The sequence below is a fragment of the Phyllobates terribilis genome, unplaced genomic scaffold, assembly GCF_046119375.1.
Source record: "Phyllobates terribilis strain yellow unplaced genomic scaffold, ASM4611937v1 Scaffold_3__8_contigs__length_932513732, whole genome shotgun sequence".
Lineage (NCBI taxonomy): Eukaryota > Metazoa > Chordata > Amphibia > Anura > Dendrobatidae > Phyllobates > Phyllobates terribilis.
This window is the reverse complement of record NW_027362763.1, coordinates 423,561,361-423,583,409: the sequence shown is the minus strand read 5'-3', so window position 1 is coordinate 423,583,409 and position 22,049 is coordinate 423,561,361. Positions and strand designations below refer to the sequence as shown.

Sequence of the window (22,049 nt, the reverse complement as noted above, 5' to 3'; positions counted from 1 at the left end):
ATGATGTCTTTTTTACGGTTTGTGTTGGGTTTCTTAATTGCAGTGAAAAATAATCATAGTATAATATTATACATAGAAGAGATTTGTATACTTCTAATGTTGTGACAACAATTCAATATGATAAAGCCCCTCATGTACAAGTTACATCCTTGAAAAATGGTTTATTGAACTTGACTGACCTGCCCAGAGACCAGACCTCAACTCCATCAACAACCTTTGGCATTAATTGGAATGTCGAGTGGAAGCCAAACCTCTTCAGCCTGTGCCAGTGCCCAGCCTCATTAACATTGTTGAATGGATGTGAATCTCCGGAGACATATCCGAACTGCGTTGGAAAGCCTTTCCCGAAGTGTAGACTTTTACATCAGAAAAGACCAACTCAATATTAAAGGCAATGTTTTTGAGTGAAGTGTTCTGCAAGTGCATGGATATAAACCAACACGCTTTTGGCCATGCAGTTTCTCCATTGAAGCTTCTTTATGTATATTTCTCTAGTTTTTAGTTGTTGCTATCTTTGCTTTCACCAGGTGTGCTTTTTTTATAAAATGTCACTATTCAAAATATATACTTATTTATGCATTAATTTATTTATATATGTTTGTTTCTTATATGCCAGCAAACACAAATTTCATGACATTCCTAGATGTGCAGTTACAAATGAATAATGCATATGCACTGTTGACCCAGTTTCAGGAGGACAAAGATGAAGCTCTGAACATGTGGGCTTAGCTATCTTAGCTGAGTTAAAAAAAACAGATATTTTGCTAACCTTCAGGAATGCTGCTGTTAAGTAGAATTGGATTTCCAGAAGATTGTAAAACATTTCCTTGTGCATCAAAAGTAACATTTAAGTAGCCAAGATATTTTCCAAAGGCATATGCTTGAACAACTGGCACAGTTCGACCATCGTCAGAATTTACCATAAAGGGATATTTCTCGACAGGTACATCATTGGAAGGTGGCGTGCCTGCAATCATAGACATTCACCAATATAAAAAAAGAATCTGATATAAAGATAGCATTTAAAGGTGTGTTCTCAAGTTATTAAATTGCTTTAATTAATTGGATAGCATAAAATTAAGCAAGTTTGCAATTGACTTGCTTTTTGTATATGCTGTCATTCTCCTGAAATGAGACCTTTTATCTTTCATAGTGTACAGCTGATTTCCATGGAGCTTGGCTACAAGTGCCTTCCCAGACCTTGATCAATAGCGCACAATAGTTACATTCATGGAGAGAGGTTAACTTAACTCCTAACACCCCAGGCAACTCTCTCCAGCCCATTGATTTCTATACAGCAGTTATCTGCTCACCTCTCTAACCATCCCTCTCTGCTCCTGACAAGCTACTATTATAAAACTTGCAAAATCAACAGCGACATCAGCTTCTCCAAGAGTAATTTTCATAATTACTTTCTTTTTCCTGAGCATGTGCTTGTTCCATATGGGTGCTATGTAAGTTGTCCACCTTAGCATGAATTACAAATAGTGTCCTGTATGGGTGATTCATGTGTCCCAAAGTATTTCATACTTCAGAACCAGGCTTCCTAAAAACAGTACTTGAACAGTACACATTTGGTTTCGCAACAATTTGTATAGACAAGTGGAATCTCTGTTGATTTCTATGGGAGAAAATTGGCACCCATTCAGCATCTGATAGATCACGGCATTAATGTCTTCTACAGTCATGGCCAAAAGTATTGAGAATGAGACAAATAGTAATTTTTCCAAAGTTTACTGCTTCATTTTTTGTAATGGCAATTTGCATATACTCCTGAATGTCAGAGTGATCAGCTTAACAGCAATTACTGTACTTGCAAAGTCAATATTTGCCAGAAAATGAACTTTAACCCCCAAAACACATTTCAACATAATTGCAGTTCTGCCTTAAAAGGAGCAGCTAACATCGTTTTAGTGATTGATCCATTAACACAGGTGTGGGTGTTGATGAGGACAGGGCTGGCGATCAATCAGTCATGATTAAGTAAGAATGACATCACTGGACACTTTAAAAGGAGGCTGGTTCTTGGTATCATTGTTTCTCTTCAGTTAACCATGGTTATCTCTAAAGAAACACGTGCAGCCATCATTGCACTGCACAAAAATGGCCTAACAGGGAAGAGTATCGCAGATACAAAGATTGCACCTCAGTCAACAATCTATCGCATCATCAAGAACTTCAAGGAGAGAGCTTCCATTGTTGTCAAAAAGGCTCCAGGGCGCCCAAGAAAGACCAGCAAGCGCCAGGACCGTATCTTAAAACTGTTTCAGCTGCGGGATCGGACTACCAGCAGTGCCGAGCTTGCTCAGGAATGTCAGCAGGCTGGTGTGAGTGCTTCTGCACGCACTGTGAGGCGGAGACTCTTTGAGCAAGGGCTGGTTTCAAGGAGGGCAGCAAAGAAGCCTCTTCTCTCCAGAAAAAACATCAGGAACCGACTGATATTCTGCAAAAGGTACAGGGAGTGGACTGCTGAGGACTGGGGCAAAGTCATTTTCTCTGATGAATCCCCTTTTCGATTGTTTGGGACATCTGGAAAACAGCTTATTCGGAGAAGAAGAGGTGAGCGCTACCACCAGTCTTGTCTCATGCCAACTGTAAAGCATCCTGAAACCATTCATGTGTGGGGTTGCTTCTCAGCCAAGGGAATCGGCTCACTCACAGTCTTGCCTAAAAACACAGCCATGAATAAAGAATGGTACCAGAATGTCCTCCAAGAGCAACTTCTCCCAACCGTCCAAGAGCAGTTTGGCGCCCAACAATGCCTTTTCCAGCATGATGGAGCACCTTGCCATAAAGCAAAGGTGATAACTAAATGGCTCATGGAACAAAACATAGAGATTTTGGGTCCATGACCTGGAAACTCCCCAGATCTTAATCCCATTGAGAACGTGTGGTCAATCATCAAGAGACGGGTGGACAAACAAAAACCAACAAATTCTGGCAAAATGCAAGCATTGATTATGCAAGAATGGACTGCTATCAGTCAGGATTTGGTCCAAAAGTTGATTGAGAGCATGCCAGGGAGAATTACAGGTGTCTTGAAGAAGAAGGGGCAACACTGCAAATATTGACTTGCTGCATTAATTCATTCTAACTGTCAATATAACCTATTGGTACTCATAATATGATTGCAATTATATTTCTGTATGTGATATAAACATCAGACAAACACTAATAAAAACCAGAGGCCAGCAGATCATGTGAAAATATAATTTTGGTGTCATTCTCAAAACTTTTGGCCATGACTGTATATTGTGACATAGGAAGTACAGACAGAAACACATCAGTACAAATAAATAGCATCCAATGAAGATACAGAGACATCCTTAGGGTATGTGCACACGGTCAGTACTGTCAGAGCTTTCAACGCAGCATACTCTATGCTGCGTCCAAAGGGCTGTACGCAGGTGAATCTGACGCGCCCCCTAGGCCGTGGGGGTTACTCGGCAGCCGTGGCCCAGGGCGGTCAATAAAAAGGGGGATTATTTATAGGGGATTTGTAAAGTTCGTGACGCCACCTGTGGTGTCTGGTAAGGATTACCAGTGCTGCGACAGTCCTCTGAGGCAGGTGTTTGGGCAGCTTTGTTAGGTCGGCTCCCCACAGGTGGAGCGGGCCTTAGGGCAGTGTAGGGGTAGATGGTGGATGCTGGTGAGAGACGGCAGGACGGTCCCGGAGGAAAGACGGACACTCACACGGGGGTAAGCTTCAGTACCTTTACTGGTGATGAGGCAGGCACGGTCCAGGGTACTCCGGACGAAGGGTGCACTTTTGGACTCTCCCCAGTGAGCGGGTATAGGGCCTCCTGATCCGTGGCTTTGACTTGCTAAGCTTCTGACCTGCCTGGAGCTAGGCCTGGCTTGATTACTGTCTCTCTCTCTTGCACCTGCTGACCTGGTGGTAGGGCCTTCTCTTGGAGATCACTCTCCCTGGACGCTGGGGCCTCCGTGACTCCTAGCCCTGGTACGGTAGTCAGCGTTGGTCGACCTGGGACTTGTAGTCTTCCGGGTATCCGGTGGTCCCTACTGGGTATAAAGGGAACCCGTAGGCGCGGACCCGGTGTCCGCTATATAGTTCGGGGTGAGCCTGGTACGCTCCTCTGCCCCCTTGTTACTTCTTCCTTCTCCTCTCGCCTTCGGCCACACTCTGGGCCCTCACTAGGCTGCAACTTGTGCTGTATTCCTTGGCTCGCCTAATCACAGCAGCCAGCGTGCTGCCTCTTCACTGGTCTAAGTGCCAGCACACTCTCTCCCTGACTGAGAGACTGACTAAACACTAAACTAAAACTGAGCTGCCTGGCTCCACCCTCCATCTATATATCCCTAACGGGCTCCCTCTGGTGGTCTGAGGTGGTAGGGTGGAGGTGTGTGAATGTGTGAGGGCCTCTTGTGGAGAAGTCCATTCATGCACCCTTCTGGGTTCTGTGGCACCAGTGCGCAGCAGGGCGCCACAAATCCGCATGTGTTCATTGTACATTGTATTGATCTAATTTCTCTTGCGGAAACTAGCGACTCTGCAAGAGAAATTGACATACTGTGGTCCGGAAAGACGCGCCGTATGTCTGTGTCCGCGGGTGATCCGCAGGAGCACGGAGACGCATAGTGGGCATGGGATTTCTTGAAATCCCATCCACTATGCTGCAACATCGTGCCGCTGTGGTTTGCACGCAGCGCAAGTGTGCGGCATCCAATCCGCAGCGATTACTGCACATACCCTTAGGATAACATTACTACTGTGTACATTAACACATGCATCTTTTGAAGACAGGAAAATGATGGAGGTCTGTGAGAGAAAAAGGCTACAAGGTGAGTAAAAAAAACAAGCCATACCTGTAACATAGTGTGTTTTTTGATAAAAAGCAATAATCACAAAGCACAGAAAAAAAACAAAACACCAGCTAAAAAAAGCAACGTGTATAGTGCATCTCAAAGTTTCTTTTCACTTTTGGCAAACATTTAGCTGCAACATTTTTTTTTTAATAAGAATGATGTTTTATTTATTTATTGTGTGAATCCATCCTAAATGCAATAAGGTACAGGCATGGGTGAACAAAGAAATGCATTGAAATGCAATGTAAAATAGACTCCTATATATTTATATATTAGTTCAATGTTATTTTTAAATGCGCAGTCTTTAGAAATTTTCAAAAAGCTCATGACCACTGATTTAGTATAATAACTGTGAGCAGGTGCAGAGATCTGAATATCTAAGCCTTAAAGTGCATCTGTCAGTAGGATCAACCTTCCTAAGCCGTCCTAAGCATGTAGGTCATAAAAAGTTTAATAAATTGATACCTTGATATCTGCAATCTGATGTCTTATTCCAGAGAAATTCACATTTTTTTATGCAAATGATCCTACAGACAGATTCCCTTTGATGTAAGAAATATAATAGTAGTGGAAGATTAGTCCATTCCACGGTTCCAAGATCGATTTATGTTACTGCGTTTACTACTAACCTGTATAAAGAAATGTATGTGAGTGTGCTCCGACTACTACATCCACTCCTCTCACTTTCTGAGCAATGAGCTTATCAGTTTCGAAGCCGGAATGTCCCAGTGCTATAACCTTGTTTACACCAAGGGTTAACACTTTAGAAACTTCAAGTTGTAACACAGCTATTTCATCTTCAAAGATCAAATATGGACCTGAAAAACAAAATTTAGGAATAAATCAGTAAAGCAGACACAATGCACTTTCCTTGATGTTTTGTTTTCTTTAGAGGTCGTACCTAGACTGACATGCTTGATTTCAAGGCCACCTCCATGTTCATCCCCATAATTATGTCTGCAATATTCTCACGTAAAGGGCAATTTCCATCATGACAATTTGACCACAGGGTATGCATTAAATACCTCATAGGTCAGGTTTCTGGAAGTGCTACTAGAAGTTATCAAAAATATTTGGTGACCATTATTTGTCAATTTCTTGTTATCACACGAGGACGATGGGCAGGTGACCTCTGAAGACAGTGACTAGTTGCAGTGGTGACATGTGGGTAGTCAATGTTGGACAGCGCTAGAAATCTGCGGGACCATTGGTGGACTAACAAGGTAGTTAATACTTATTTTGTTACTCTCATATTCTCTACTCTTAGCCAATGTTTGAAGAGTAACTAAACCTTTGTAATATCATGATATTTCATCGGCTTTATAATTGCAAGCAGATTGGTAGAAGTCTGTGTCCTGAGACCCACACCAATCACTCCCCCCTCCACCCTTCTCAGGAGACAGGAGTACATAGCTCCTACCTGAGAACACACATAGCGCTGAGTATGGGTTCAATAGAAAATATAGGCTTCATAGCGGTCTATTACTGCCTGTGCTTTCAATCGAATCCGTGCCCTGCTCTGTGCGAGATCAAGTAGAAGCTGTGTGCTCCAGTCTCCTTAGCTGCGTATCTCCCAGACAAGAGGACTTGAGCGATTGGTGGAGGTTTGAGGACCTGGACCCCACCGATCTGCTTGTAATGATACATCAAAAAACATGATATTTCATTGCAACCTTTAAAGGTTTATTTACACTTTAAAGGGTTATTCCTTTCTGAGCCTCTCATTGCCAAGATGGAAATAGCCCTGTCCTAGCTTCAATCTACTGAAGATGGAGTTACACAGAAACAGCCAAGATTGACTGAGCCACAGCGTTTCCGTAATTCCCATAAGAATGAATGGATGTTTCTGAGACAGCTTACTTCCTTTTAGAACAATTTTGTAAAAACTCTGCAAAACATTCAGCCAGATCACGTCATGTGAACATACTTTAACATTTCAAGCAAACTGGATTGGATGTTTTGAAAAATCATATGGAATCATAGTAGTTTTTTACTAAAATAAAACATAAAAAAAAGTCGAATCCTCACCCAAAATGCATTAAAAAGTAGGAAAACACATAAAAAAGAGATTATTATTGGATTTTTTGGTGTGCACTCATACAAACAAAATTAAACTTTTCTACATGTGGGAACACATCCTAAGTGTATGTACCCTCATGACACTGGCATGCACTTGCAGCAATTTTAATCGACCTTATCTGTCTTTATATGTGTTTCTGTCTGTCTCCTTGTCCTAAATGTGTGAATAATCCAAACCTATGTCAGGTTTTACTGAAAACTGCACTTTTTAACCTCAACCTGTTTTCACCTTCCTGACCAGGCCTAAACTTACAATTCTAACCAGTGTCAATTCATGGAGTAACAACTCCGGAACGCTTTAACGTACCCCACTGATTCTAACATTGTTTTTTGTGACACATTGTACTTGATATTTATAAATTTAAGTCGATATTTTTTGCTTTTATTTGTGAAAATATCAGAATTTGGGTGAAAATTTTGCAATTTTCAAACTTTTAATTTTTATTCCCTTAAACCAGATCATTATATTCCACAAGATAGTAAATAAACAACATTTACCACATCTGTAAAAGTGATAAAGCAGTTTTATTCTTCGGGTCAGTACGATTGCAGTGATATCACATTTATATACATTTTTTTACGTTTTAGCGCACATATTTTAAACTCTGGCCCGAGAGACAAATATGGTCCGGAGGGCTAGTATATTTGGCCCATGATGCCGGCGGGTTCTCCCATCCGCTACTTTCAACTATATCCTAGATGCTAATACAGTTGAAAGCAATGATGGAGGAAAGATCATTAGCTGGCACCCCCTCTCCCATCATTCACCCTCTGCGTCTCACGTCTCAGCGCAGAGGAAGCAATTACGTCATTACAACATGCCCGCTGTACCGGATCTTAAGAAACCATGAAGAGACCGGAGCAGTGGGTGAATGGGCAGAGGTGAGTATTTTTTTTATGTGGGACCTATTATACTGTATGGAGCACTATGTGGGGCTCATTATACTGTATGGAGGACTATATGGGGCCCATTATACTGTATTGATAGCTGTGTGGGGATTGCAGTTGGAAAATTATACTGTGATGGGGTCACCATTCTTTGTCAGAAGGATTGCGGGAGGGGGGTACAGTAGTGTCATCATACCATGCGTTATGGAGGGTACTGTGGAGGAATTCACTGTGGAGGTATCATACTGTCTTTGGGGGACACTTTTGTTGGTATAATACCTTATTATCTGTATTATTCAAAGTTTTTTATCCTTTGTTATTACATATTTAAATTAGACCACTGGGTAATATGCTTTTTACTGCTCTTATATAACATAGTATACTATTCCAATATTTTCTTCTAAGCTCTATTAATTAAATGTACTTTGTTCATGGGACAACCCCTTTAAGTTTTTTTCCATATGAAAATGTTCATCGTTATACTGTATTTGATGATAAGGAAAAACTTCCTTAGTTGTAGACTTTTTTTTTTAAATATTAAGGCTGGCCAGCGACTTTGTTCAAGTTTTTAATTTTGGCCCTCTGTGTATTTGAGATCCCTGATTTAGCGCTTTTACACAATAAAAACTATTTTTTAGAAAAATAATTGTTTTTGCGTTGCTATATTCTGAAAGCTATAATTTTTTTATTTCTCCAATGACAGAGCTGTATTGCATCTTATTTTTTGCGGGGCAAGATGACGTTTTCAGCTATATCATTTTTATTTCCTTTCGACATTTTGAATGCATGTTATTACACTTTTTGTTGTTGATGAAAAAGTAGTTTTTTGCCTAGTTTTTTATCTATTTTTTTACGGTGTTCACTGAAGGGGTTAACTAGTTTGACAGTTTTATAGGGTCATTCCTGACGCGGCGATACGAAATAACTGTACTTTTTTTGTTTATTTTTGTTTTTATATAAATATATGTATTTATTAGTATGATATCTTTTCATTTTTTTATTTTTTATTTTGTGATTTTTTTTTATATATTTTTTAAAAAATGTAAACTTTTTTTGTAGTTGTTTACTTATTCCCTCTGTGGGACTTCAACTTTTAGTAGTCGGATCGCTGGTATAATGCATTGCAATGCACTAGCATTACACAGTACCTGTCAGTGTTACACTGACAGAAGCCTCTTACACCAAGCTCAGGACATGGTCTAACAGGCTTGCCATAGTTGGCAGACCATGATGACCTTGGGTTGCCATTGCAACGATTGGCCCCTTTGACTCCTTAGCCTTCTTAATGTTGCGATCGATAGCAGCATTTAGAGGGCTAAATGGTCCGGGGCATTGCAGGTACCACTCCTTGCCATCACATTGGGAGCTGAACTATAAGTTACGCCGAGCTCACGGCAGCGATCATGAGGGCACAGCTCCTGTGCCCGCACAATCAGCATATCGTAAGAAGTTTACGTCATAAGTCGTGAGCCCCTATCTGACCATGATGTAAACTTGCATCAAAGCTTGTGAAAGGTTGTTGTTGAGAAGTTCTCTGATACAGTTTAATAAATTCTGGATCTCGTCTCCTTGGAGCTTTTTGTGTAACAGCACTCGTCATTATTTCTTTTCCTGTGCAGATGAAGTTTGACTTCACATATGAAATGGTTATTTTAGAAAAAATATGCTGTTAATTTATTGTCAATATTGGCTGTGGCATTCAGTGGATTAAATGGACCGGGGTGGTGCTGGCACCACTCCTGACAGTGACAGCCAAGTCTCAGCTATCACTTACCCCGAGCTCATGGCGGCGATAGTGCGGCCATTGGTCCTGTGTAAGCTTACGTCATAAGTTGTGAACCCCTATCAGATCATCCATAAGTGATGATGTAAAATTAGAGACTTTTTAGTCCTTTGCTGAAATTGACAAGAGATGCGAATAGTGAGAGCAGTCTGAGTGTCTAGTTTGACTTCTTAACCTTAGTCATGTGGCAAGATTTGTTAAAGGGCATCTGCCAGCAGGTTTTACTACCACAATCCAAATTCATCTCTGTGTTAGGTTGCTGTAATTCAGAATCAATCCATACCTTTGTTTTTGTAATCCTTTTTTGTGTTCCAAAGTAATAAATTTTTCTGCTAATGAGCTGCATGTGCATGTTACTTGGCCCTACACTTGCAGCTCTCTGTCCTCTTTCCATATTTCCCTACCCACTGCTGTCCTTTGTTCCCGTATTGATAGGTCATTCTTGTCTGAGTTAACTGCCTCCCTCACTTAAAATTATGCAGCGAGATCAGGACTATGGAGCTATACATGTGACGCGCCCCCTGGGCCGTGGGATACTCAGTAGCCGGGCCGGTCGTTGCTAGGGGAGATGTCATAGTGGCGGTGACCTTGTTCGTGACCCAGGGCGGTCAATAAAAGGGGAATTTGAGAAAGGGGATTATAGTTTTTATATAATGTTCATGACGCCACCTGTGGTATGCGGCTATTTGGAGCCGCCGCTGCGGTGCAGAACCTCTGGAGCCGATGATGACGCAGCAGAGTTGGTTCAGCTCTCCACAGGCAGAGCTTAGCTCCAGGGCAGGAAGTGGTGATTTTATAGATGTTGCTGTGCGGTGTAGTGCAGAGGATGGCGCAGTTAATAATCAGTCCACAACTTAATGGCGGTTTCCTCTTATCTTTACTTGCGGTGGTTAGGCAAACCGGGGCATGGGTACTAGCTGGTAGTAGAGGTCTGGGCGGCCTGGAAGCAAGTTGGGAATCCACCTCGTCAGGTGAAGTTGTAGGCCTTCCCTTTGCGCTAATCTCTTTGGCCCTGCTGCTTGTAGCTATGCTGTGGCCCTCATTCCTGAGTAAAACGCCTTTGTGCTCACCCGTATAGCAGGCAGCTTGGGCCTTCCTGGAGTGTCGCTCCCACGTGGCGGTGCTGGGCCCTATCGTGCTGCTGAGCCTCCGGGCGTCTGATGGGGCCAGGAGACCTGCAGTCTCCTGCCCTCCGGTTTCTGCTGCTAGGCCTTCAGTGCCCCACAACCTCGGACTCCGGTGCCTGGTTCTTCAGCGCTTCTCTCCTCTGGGGTGAACTGCCATGCAGTTCCACTCCCTAGGTCTTTTCTCGTCGACGTCCTGACTTCAACTCCTCTCACTAACTCTTGCTAACCCCGCCTCCAGATCCCAGTTGCTAAGGGGAGGAGCTCCCCTTGCTGGCCTGGAGCCAGGAAAATGTTGTATGCTAGTAAACCTGATTAGGGGACCCCTCCTTGCTTCCAGGCATGGCATCACCCCTTGTGAGGGAGGCAATGCCACTGTGGCAACCGGACTCCTGGGGTGCCACACATGTGCCTCCCCCTTTGAAAAGAAGACTGACACAAGAGTGACGGTGACTGCGTGAGATTTCTGCTGGGAAAGGCAGATCACTTAAGTAACAGCTATCTGTCAATCAGAGCTCAAAGAATGGCACCAGGCAGGGGAACCTGGAAAGAAGACAGAGAGCTGTAAGCGCAGGGTCAAGTCTCCTGCCCTTGCGTCTCATTAGCATAAAAGGTAAATGAGGATTTTTTTGAAAGAAGAAGATTACAAAAATTAAGGTATGCATTGATTCTTAACTACAGCAACCTACCATTGATGTATTTGGTTTATGGTAGTAAAACCTGCTGACAGGTTCCCTTTAACGAGCCTTATCACATGACTTAGAATAAGAGGCCAAACCAGACACTCTATTTGCAGAAATGTGTTCCAGGGTGTTTCTTTTCATTGGTGCAAAGTAGGAGGTCTGATTTGGGTGGGTGAGAGGCCTCTTAGAGGGCCTATAATGGAGAACGCTTCTCCTTGCAGAGATTGCCAAGCTGTTGTAAGGTGACTTATAGGCCAGGCAATGCTCCTCTGGGAAATTAAATATGCAAATATCTCCTTCAGAGAGGAAGAGGAATTGAACACTAGTGCCACCCTTTAACAAGCCTTGCCTTAGGATAAGTCAGCTACATTTATGGAGCATTTTGCAACTGTTTTAAAGCATTTTGCATTTTCACCTCTCATGATTTTCTAGTCCCAAACACCATTGTGGATGTGGTGTGAGGTTCTCAAGCAGATAGTTTACGACTAGTGTTGAGCATTCCGATACTGAAATATCGGGTATCGGCTGATATTCGCGGTATCGGAATTCCGATACTTTTACAATATCGAATACCGGAATCGGAAGTTCCAACAATGCCTGTGCTCTGCAGTGTCTCTGAAGGATGACAAGCTGGATGGCAGCGCTCAGCTGCGATCCAGCCTGTCATCAGAAAGCCATCCCAGCTTGAAAGAATTCTCCTGATTGTTTAAAAGCCGGCGGGCGGTAAAAAGCCGCCGGCTTTTAAACAATCACACAGCCCCATACTGCTTCCCCGCAGCCTCCCACCCCGATCCTCCGCTCCCCCCATCCTGATCGTAAGTTAGGACCGGGCGGGGAGCACAGCACCAAGGAGCGGGGAGCGAAGGACCCGGGCGGGGAAGCCGGCAGTGAAAAGACTTCACCGCCGGCTTTCCCGTTCTGTGCTGCGCTTTCCCGCCAGTTATTTCAAATGAACAGCTGAGGTATCAGGTGATGCCGATCAGCTGTTCATGTGAAGTAGCCGCGGTGCCCTCAGAGGGTTCATGTGAGTTCATGCTTGACTGCATTGCATGAACTCACATGAACTTTCCCACGGCCGCACAGGTCAGCCTCACCTCCCAGACCATCAGCCCGTCATGATTAGTGTGTGCGCAGTGTCTGTGCGATGTCTGCGGGTGTGTGAGGGGTGTCTGTGCGATGTCTGCGGGTGTGTGCGGTGTCTGTGCGATGTCTGCGAGTGTGTGCGGGTGTGCGCGGTGTCTGTGCGATGTCTGCGGGTGTGTGCGTGCAGGCAGACATAGGCCGATGTGACACTACTACTCCCATCGGCCTATGTCTGTCCCCCGTCCACTCGTGCCAGCAGGATCAGCTCGATGGGAGCAGTAGTTCCCATCAGCCTGATCCTGCTATTTAAACTGCCCCATGTGCTATTTTTGCCCCTATACATGTTTTTTTTGGTCCCCAATAAATTTTAAATACATGTCATTGGTGGTCAGTGGTTATCTACAATAAATTAGTTTATACATTACCTGTCCCCACCGATCGCCACCTAAAATAAAGTAAAAAATAAAAAACTACACCTATACTCACCTAGACACCTAATTCCCCGAAGCCATCGATCTCCTGTAATAAAATGTAAAATAATAAACCACAACCTTATCCTTACCCCTCCGTAGTAGTCCACAAGTGTCCCACGATGATCTCCAGTTTAGAGCAGCCACATAGAATGTGACCGCTCTGAACCGCTGCCGCTGCTAGAATGATGGGGCCGTAAAGCTGCCCCGTCATTGCATAAGCGGGTTCGCCGGAGTTCAGGCAGCGCTGCTCCGGTTAGCTCCTTTACGGCCCTGCTGTACCGTGAGAAATTCCCACGGTACAGCAGTGCCGTAAAGGAGGTCTCCGGAGCAGCGCTGACTGAATGCACTCCGGTGACCTCAGTCAGTGGCTCCCGCTGCCGGGAGCAGACGTGTTCCCGGCAGTGTGAGCTTACAGCAGCCGTGACAGCTGTCACCATCTCCAGATGTGACAGCTGTGCATGGGAGATCAGCGCAGGAACGTGGACAGGTAACTATTTTTTTATAGTAAACTAACAATTAAATAAAATGGTGTGTTTTATTTCAAATAAATTATTTTTTTCTGGGTGTAGTGTGTGTTTTCTTTTTAACACTTTGTAGGTTAGTAATGGGGGTGTCTTATAGACGCCCATCATTACTAACCTGGGCTTCATGGCAGCTGGCGCTGACATGAACCCCACCACTATTACCCCCTGCCACCGCACCAGGGCAGCGTGGAAGAGCAAGGCTAAGCGCCAGAATTGGCGCATCCTATGGATGCGCCATTTCTCGGGCAGCTGACGGCTGGTGTTTCTAGCCTGGGAGGGGGCCAATATTCATGGCACCCTTCCTGAGCTATTAATATCAGCCCCCAGCTGTCTGCCTAGCCTTTGCTAGCTATTAAAATAGGGGGGACCCCACGTCATTTCTTTGGGGGGGTCCCCCATTTTAATAGCTGGTAAAGGCTAGGTATTCAGCTGGGGGCTGATATTAGTAGCCTGGGAAGCTCCGTGGGTATTACCCCCTTCCCAGGCTTCAAACATCTGCCCCAGCCGTCTGCTTAACCTCCGCTAGAGACTAAAATTATGGGGGATCCCACGCCAATTTTTTTTTTAATAAATCCTTTATCTTAACACTAAATGATACTTGAGGAGTTAATAAAGATGCAGTCCCTAAATTATTATTTATTTTTTAATAAATTTTTCCCAAAAATTTTGACGTGGGCTTTGCCATATTTTTGTATGCCAGCCAGGTACAGCATTCAAGAACGGGCTGCCCCCAACTCCCAGCTGCCTAATTGTACCTGGCCGGACACAACAATATAGGGAAGCCCTTTTTTTATTATTATTTCATGAATTTCATGAAATAAGTAAAAAAAAAAAAATATGTGGGGCTTCGCCCTATTTTTGTGTCCAGCCAGGTACAACTAAGCAGCTGGGGGCTGGAATCCACAGCGCAGGGAGGCCCAAGCTTTGTGGGCCCCCCTGCTGTGAACTGCAGTCCGTAGCCACCCCAGAAAATGGCGCGTTCATAGAAGAGCCATCTTCTGGCGCTGTATCCAACTCATCCAGGGCCCTGGTGCGGTGGCTCACTGGGTAATAAAGGGGTTAGGGCCAGCTTTGTATTATCCGCTGGCCCTAAGCCCGAAATTCATGGGGTCACGCCAATATTAGACATGACCGCCATGAATTTCTAGTAAAGTATTTAAAAAGAACACAACACCCAGAATAAAGTCCTTTAATTGAAATAAACACACAATTCATTAATGTTCTAAATTAAACCATACTTACCGTCACGCCCATTCCAGCTGAAGCCAACGATCTCCTGCAATAAAAGTAAAATAATAAAGCAACATCATCCTTACCTTTCCATGGTTCCCAGGACAGCTTTAGCTCTGCTACATCGAGATGACAGGCTGGATCGCAGCAGAAAGCTGCCATCCAGCCTGTCATCCCGCAGACACTGAGAAGCGCAAGTATGCTTGCGCTCCTCAGTGTCTGGCTGTGACGGCATCCAGATGAGCCGACAATGAACTCAGCTCACCACATGCACGTCACTGACAGCGTGGGAGAATTCTCCTGCGCATGCGGTGAGCGTGAGAGACTCGGCTCATCTGGATGCCGTCCCAGCCTGACACTGAGGAGCGCAAGCATGCCTGCGCTTCTCAGTGTCCGTGGGATGACAGACTGGATGGCAGCTTTCTGCTGCGATCCAGCCTGTCATCTTGATGTAGCAGAGCTTGAGCTGTCCTGGGAACCATGGAAAGGTAAGGATGATGTTGGTATTTTATTATTTTTCTTTTATTGCAGGAGATCATTGTCTTCAGCTGGAATGGGCGTGATGGTAAGTATGGTTTAATTTACAACAATAAAGAATTGTGTGTTTATTTCAATTAAAGGACTTTATTCTGGGTGTTGTGGTTTTTTTAAATACTTTACTAGAAATTCATGGCGGTCATGTCTAATATTGGCGTGACCCCATAAATTTCGGGCTTAGGGCCAGCGGATAATACAAAGCTGGCCCTAACCCCTTTATTACCCAGTGAGCCACCGCACCAGAGCCCTGGATGAGTTGGGTACAGCGCCAGAAGATGGCGCTTCTATGAACGCGCCATTTTCCGGGGTGGCTGCGGACTGCAATTTGCAGCGAAGCGGGGGGGGGCAGAAAGCTTGGGCCTCCCTTCGCTGCAGATTCCATCCCCCAGCTGCCTAGTTGTACCTGGCTGGACACAAAAATAGGGAGAAGCCCCACGTATTTTTTTTTTTTTTTTAATTATTTCATGAAATTCATGAAATAATAAAGAAAAAAAGGGCTTTCCTATATTGTTGTGTCCAACCAGGTACAAATAGGCAGCCGGTGGTTGGGGGCAGCCGTTCCTGCCTGCTGTACCTGGCTGGACACAAATATAGAGCAAAGCCCCACGTCAATTTTTTTTAAGCCTGGGAGGGGGCCAATATTCATGGCACCCTTCCTGGGCTATTAATATCAGCCCCCAGCTGTCTGCCTAGCCTTTGCTAGCTATTAAAATAGGGGGGACCCCACGTCATTTTTTGGGGGGGACCCCCATTTTAATAGCTAGTAAAGGCTAGGTATTCAGCTGGGGGCTGATATTAGTAGCCTGGGGAGCTCCATGGATATTACCCCCTTCCCAGGCTTCAAACATCTGCCCCAGCCGTCTGCTTAACCTCCGCTAGAGACTAAAATTACGGGGAACCCCACGCCAATTTTTTTTTTAATAAATCCTTTATTTTAACACTAAATGACAAGTACAGTAATCAACACTATCACTGTACTTCATATATATGTGACTGACATGTTTCTATCTATCTAATCTATGTGTGATTCTCTATTCTTTCTATTCTAAATTGTCGGGTACAGATGCTGAATTGCCGGCCGGCTTTTTTAAAGAGACGGTGCATGAAAACACTAATATTTTTTTAATAAATCCTTTACACTAAATGACAAGTACAGTAAGCAACACTGTCACTGTACTTCATATATATGTGACTGACATGTTTCTATATATCTAATCTATGTGTGAAGCTCTATTCTTTCTGTTATAAATTGTCGGTTACCGGTGTATGCCGCTGCTGAATTGCCGGCTTTTCATTCTTCACTGTGGGCACTGTTCCCATCGATTTGGGCAACCACCTCCCCCAATACATTCTACATTATTGTTAGTTGTTTTCCTTCATGTAGAATTAACCTACAAGGAAAGAAAGGGTTTATTTTCATTCTGATATTTGTGTCCCATTGACTTGCATTGGTTTTCGGTATCGGAATCGGCGATATCCGATACTTTTTGGGTATCGGCCTGATCCAATCCGATCCGATATTTCCTGATATCGGAAGATATCGCTCAACACTATTTACGACTTTTAAAAAAGTCACACATTTTAAAACAATTTCTCTAGAAGAAAGGTTTCTTTGTCGGATGGTGATACTAAATGGCCCTTCTGAATTCAATGTATAAAGTTAAGGATAACCTATGGTGGTGGACAACATGCAGCTCTAGCAGAATGATAATGCAACCGTGGCAGATAGAGACAAGTTGCATGGAGAAATGTCTTTTCTTTTGGAATAGTTACTGGTATAGAATGGCAGATATCCATGTAGTATCATATAGTGTCTCTGAACATCACCATATTTATAGAGATATTCTTCCCTAGAATCAATGCTTCTGAGGGACAATATGTCCATGATGGGGCATGCCATTTCTGATGGAAAATGGCACACCTGGTAAATTCTGGCAGGAAAGCGAAATGAAACCAGTGAAACCACTGACTGACATGAGTGCTGTATTGTGGCTCTGTATAGTTCAGTGCAGGAGGCCGATTTCTTCCAGAATCTGGTGAATTACATACCTAATATTAGATATTCACCATAAGTTACAAACTGATGTTTTTCTGGCAGATGACGTGCCCATAGTCCTAGTCTAAACACGCTGAATCAAGGGAACATATCTAAAAATTAGATTTCTACAACATCATTTGTGCTAAAATTAAATGTAAACCTTTATTTCATATTATAAGGCAGAGTGGCCTACTATAGCTTCTAAGGGGTATTTGACTGCTTAACTACTACTGTGTCCCTTTACTATGTTAAAAGTGTTGTCCAGTTAAATATTTTCTTTGTTACTGACCCTTTCCGGGTCCATTGCTGCAATTTCACAGCTGCTTCAGTCTTTGTTGATGGGCTGCAGCTGTGATGTCACGTGTACAGTGCTTGTAACATAGCAATGGACTCAGCGGCTTGTGCCGTCTACATCTGTTGAGCCCAGTGATTGGCTGCAGCAATGATATGCACTGTAAACGTGACATCACCACAGTGCCCTAGCTACAAAGACCAAAGTAGTGGTAGAGCATCAATGTTGGACTAGAGGAGAGTGACTAACACTTGTGATAGTTATTTTATGGGTCTGGAACCCTATAGCCACAGGCAGAATGAATCAGACACTGGCTGCGTTATTCCAACCAGGCATGTTTTACTCTGACGCCTTGAGGAGTTTCAGAGAACATATAATTTGGAAAATCAGCCATGGACTATGTATCTCAGATGATTAGTCCAAGAGACAAGGTCCCCAGCGACTTCTCCCCACCCCGGTTTCCTACATGACAGGTCTCCTCTCCCTATGTGTGTGTACGGAGGACCCTGGCAGTCTAGGGGAACGTAGTGTGGAGAAGCCACCGGGACCAGCCTTGGACTCTTCATCGGGTACGCATAGCTCCAGTGCTGGGTTTTCATTATATGCTATCTATGCAATGCTATAGCGCTTCAGAGTAAAACATACACAGCTGATCCATGATGCCCATGGCTTAGAAGAGCATGGATCTCAGTTCAGGTTCCCTTTAATAGATAATGATACAGTATTACTGTATAACATATCACTTATTTGAAAGTGTTCATTTTAATGCACATTAAGCACATAAGTCATTGTAGCATAAGCATTAATGATTGCATTCACCTGGATCAGATAATACTGGGGTTTCTTTCGTGGTGTATCCAACTATTGCAATTTTTTCACCACCAACATCCAAAATCTTATATGGTTGAATATATCCACTGATATTAGAGGCAATGTTTGAGTCCGCTTTAATGTTGGCACTTAAAACAGGAAACTTTACGTTCATAAGGAATGGGCTCACAAGACCAGCTACTTTGTTGTCAAATTCATGATTCCCCAGTGACTAAACAGAGAGAAGAAAATTAATATTGTGGTAAAGTGAAAAACATGGAAATGCATTATACAATGTAATATTAACAATTATATGGTTTAAGGAGAAAGAACAATATAGTATTATATATTTTTATATAAATGCAAATACATAAAGGACTGTGCAAAAAATTTTAGTCAGATGTGAAAAAAATGCTGCAAAGTAAGAATGCTTAAAGAAAATAGAAGTGTTTGGCTATGTGCCCATGATGCAGAAATGCTCTGGATTTTTCCTGAGCGTTTCTGCATCTCCCTGGCAGAAAAAAACGCATGCGGATTGTACATGCAGATTGTACATGCGGATTGTACATGCGTTTTCCTGCCAGGGACATGCGGATGTGAAGCGTTCTTCACATGCATTTCCGCATGCGGGTTGACAAGCGCTTTCCAAGCGATTTTAGCATCACTTAGAAAGTGCTTGTCAACTTGGTCACACTATATAAATCCATGCAAACGGTAAATATAATATTTATTTTTTATTTTATTCTCTTTTTTACAGGTTCTATGGTACCCGGGTCCAGAGGAGAGTCTCCTCTCCTCCACACCTGGGTACCATCTGCATATTGAAACGCATGGATTCCGCATGTACAGATCCAGTGATGCGGAATCCATGCATTCCAATGCAAGTCAATGGCGGCGAAAACACAGCGCTTCCGCAAAATAATTGGTAGTGCTGCGTTTTTTTCCGCAATGATAATCTGCAGCGGAAATTTCCGCAGCATGTGCACAGCACATGCGGATTATCATTGGGGAACATGGCAGACCTTCTACCATGCGTTTTTTAAGCGTTTCTGCAGTGTTTTTGCCGCTACGTAAACGCTTAAAAAACGCATCGTGGGCACACAGCCTTAATGGTTCAATTTTATCCGTAGGATAGGTCATCAATGTCTCATCTATTGTTCCCTGTGTCAGCGGCGGATGGAACTGCTCAATTACGGAGCTGCACAGCTTCGTCAACTAAATAGTGGCCGTGGTAGGATACTACACATCCGCCCCCTATTAATTTAAATAGGGAGTGGATGTGCCATACCTGAATGAAGCCACTATACAGCCAATGGTGCTGTGTTATGCAGCTCTCTAACCGAGCATTTCGAGGCTGCCGCTAACACCAGGAACAGCTGAACAACGGGGGTGCCGGGTGTCGTGCCCGGACAATGCATTTAATTCCCTAAAAAGTCAGAGGATGTGCAGCAGTGCCATAATCTCAAAACTTGGTTAAAAAAAAGGATTGTATTAACAAAATAAGATTACAAGGCTACGCGTTTCAGAGTCACACCGACGTCTTCCTGTAAATCATGTCCAGCAATATACAATTGCGAGCCTACATACAGTATACAGAAGATCTGTGTTTAGTCCAGTATGTTTGGAACAAGCTCTCTGCCGAGTTCCTTTAAGAGGAATCTGTCAGCAGAGAGGGGGTGGTATTGAGCAGGAAATAGAGCTGGAGTGACAGAGGCTTCAGATCTGCAATAGGTATTCAGCCTCATTTACATAACAATTCAAATGCTTTTTTTCTCAGTAACAGAGAAATTATACTGGTGTCATCAGTGTTTCGTGTGTCATCAGTGTTTTTCATATAAATGGATAAATAAATAAATTACAAAGCTTCTCCTATACATGTAATGTTAAACATGCCCAGCACACGGATGGCATATGGATACCATCTGTGTGCTGTCCTTGTTTTTCAGAGAACATAGACTTATATCAACACTTTTCAACCGTGCTGCTGGAAAAAATGAACATTCCTCTATGAATTTTGCACAGTCACCGAGTCCATAAAGAAACATGGACATGTAAACAGCTCCATAGACTATAATAGGTACGTGTTGTATCAGTGAAAACGTGGATAGAAAACGTACATGCTACATTGACATCTTAATGAGCCATTACCCAAATAAACATACCCAAACCAGCAATTACTTGATGGACATCTATTATGTCAACCTGAAAATTATTGTTAGCTGCTGAAAATTGAAGGTGGTAAAATGAACGATTGCAAGAACCATTTTTGTATGAACCCCTGCTTCTGTTCATTGCCAGGTAGAAAAGATCCTTACTGGAAGTGTGGCACCCCAGGGGTCTGGTTTCCACAGTAATAGCAGTATTACGTCTGTGAGCAGGTGGGAGGTCTCCTGGGCAGGAATCCTAAGCATGCCACACCTCCTGCCCAGTCCTGGGAGGGGAAGAACTTCCCCTATATAAACTGGGGCTGAAGCAGGGTTAGAGAGAGGAGTTCCAGACAGAGACGGAGTCTGGTCTGGACACGCAGAAACAGGGACAGATAGACCTCAGGAGCTCTGTAGGAGCCAAGGAGAAGCGCCAGGGGCTGGAGCTGTGCAGAGCTCGCCCTGGGAGAAGGTACTAAAACCGGACACAGGAGTCCGAGGCTGTGGGGACTAAGATATACCCAGCAGCAGAATCCATCCGGCAGGGGATTCCAGGTCCTCTGGCCATAAAAGCCCGGAGGCTCAGTCACAACGAAGGGACCAGCACCGCCATCCCAGAGCGGAGGCTAACAGGAGGCCCCAGGTCACCAGCCATACGGGTGAGCACCACACGGTATACCCAGGGACGTGGGCTACTTGTAACCGCCGAAAGCAGGGTAGCCAGGAAGGGTACAGACTAACGGGAAGGCCTACAACTCCACCTGGCCAGGGGAACTCCGGCTTACTCGCAGACTAACCAGGCCCCAACTACTAGCCAGTACTCCCGGGGGAATTTGCCTTGTACCATCAGTAAAGGCCCTGAACTGTACCCTCGCGTTTCCGTGCTTCCTTGTCGCACCGTTAGTGCTGGGACATCCACACCATCACTCCCAACATCATCCACATCCGCTGCCCTGAGGCCATACCTCTCCCGTTGGGGGTTATATCAACATTGCTGCACACCTATACCACCGGCCTCAGCGGTCTGCCCTGCAGCGGCGGTTTCATAACCGCATTCAACGGGTGGCGTAGTCGGACACTAATACCATCATACCAATAACCGCCACTAAGTTTGACCACCCTGGGCGCGGACCGGGTCACCGCCACACGAAGACTACTACCCCCATCGGATCCGGCTCCGGGTATCCCCCGCGCGCACGCGCGCCGCACTAGAACACTGGCCCAGGGGGTGAGTCAATTTTGGCGTAGTCGGCAGGATTACGTGCCCGCAACCACCGGGTACTGCGTGCCTGAAAAAAGAGACTTTTATACTTACCTGTGGTGAAGTTTCCCGCCGTCCGGAGTCGTTTCCCACCATCTGGAGCCGATTCCCGCCATCCGACGCCATCTTCTGCCTTCTTCCCGCCATCCGTGGAGTTTTCCCGCCATTGGACGCCATCTTGAGGGCGCCGCGCGGGAAGAAGAGGGGCGTGGACTCCGAAAGCCCGCGAGAACTGAAGCCCCGCCTCACGTCCGGACGTTGCGTAAGGTCCTG

At 44.3% G+C, this 22,049-nt stretch overlaps 1 protein-coding gene across 1 annotated transcript in view; it reads right to left on the bottom strand.

The window, feature by feature from the left end:
* Positions 1-22,049, bottom strand: part of NT5E (5'-nucleotidase ecto) — a 106,960-nt gene that overhangs the window by 29,738 nt on the left and 55,173 nt on the right. Inside the window, exons 2-4 of the mRNA XM_073675656.1 lie at positions 18,381-18,603; positions 5,457-5,645; positions 770-967 (exon numbers count right to left, since the gene is read on the bottom strand). Coding sequence (XP_073531757.1) covers positions 770-967; positions 5,457-5,645; positions 18,381-18,603 — 610 coding nt within the window. The remainder of the gene's footprint in view (positions 1-769; positions 968-5,456; positions 5,646-18,380; positions 18,604-22,049) is intronic.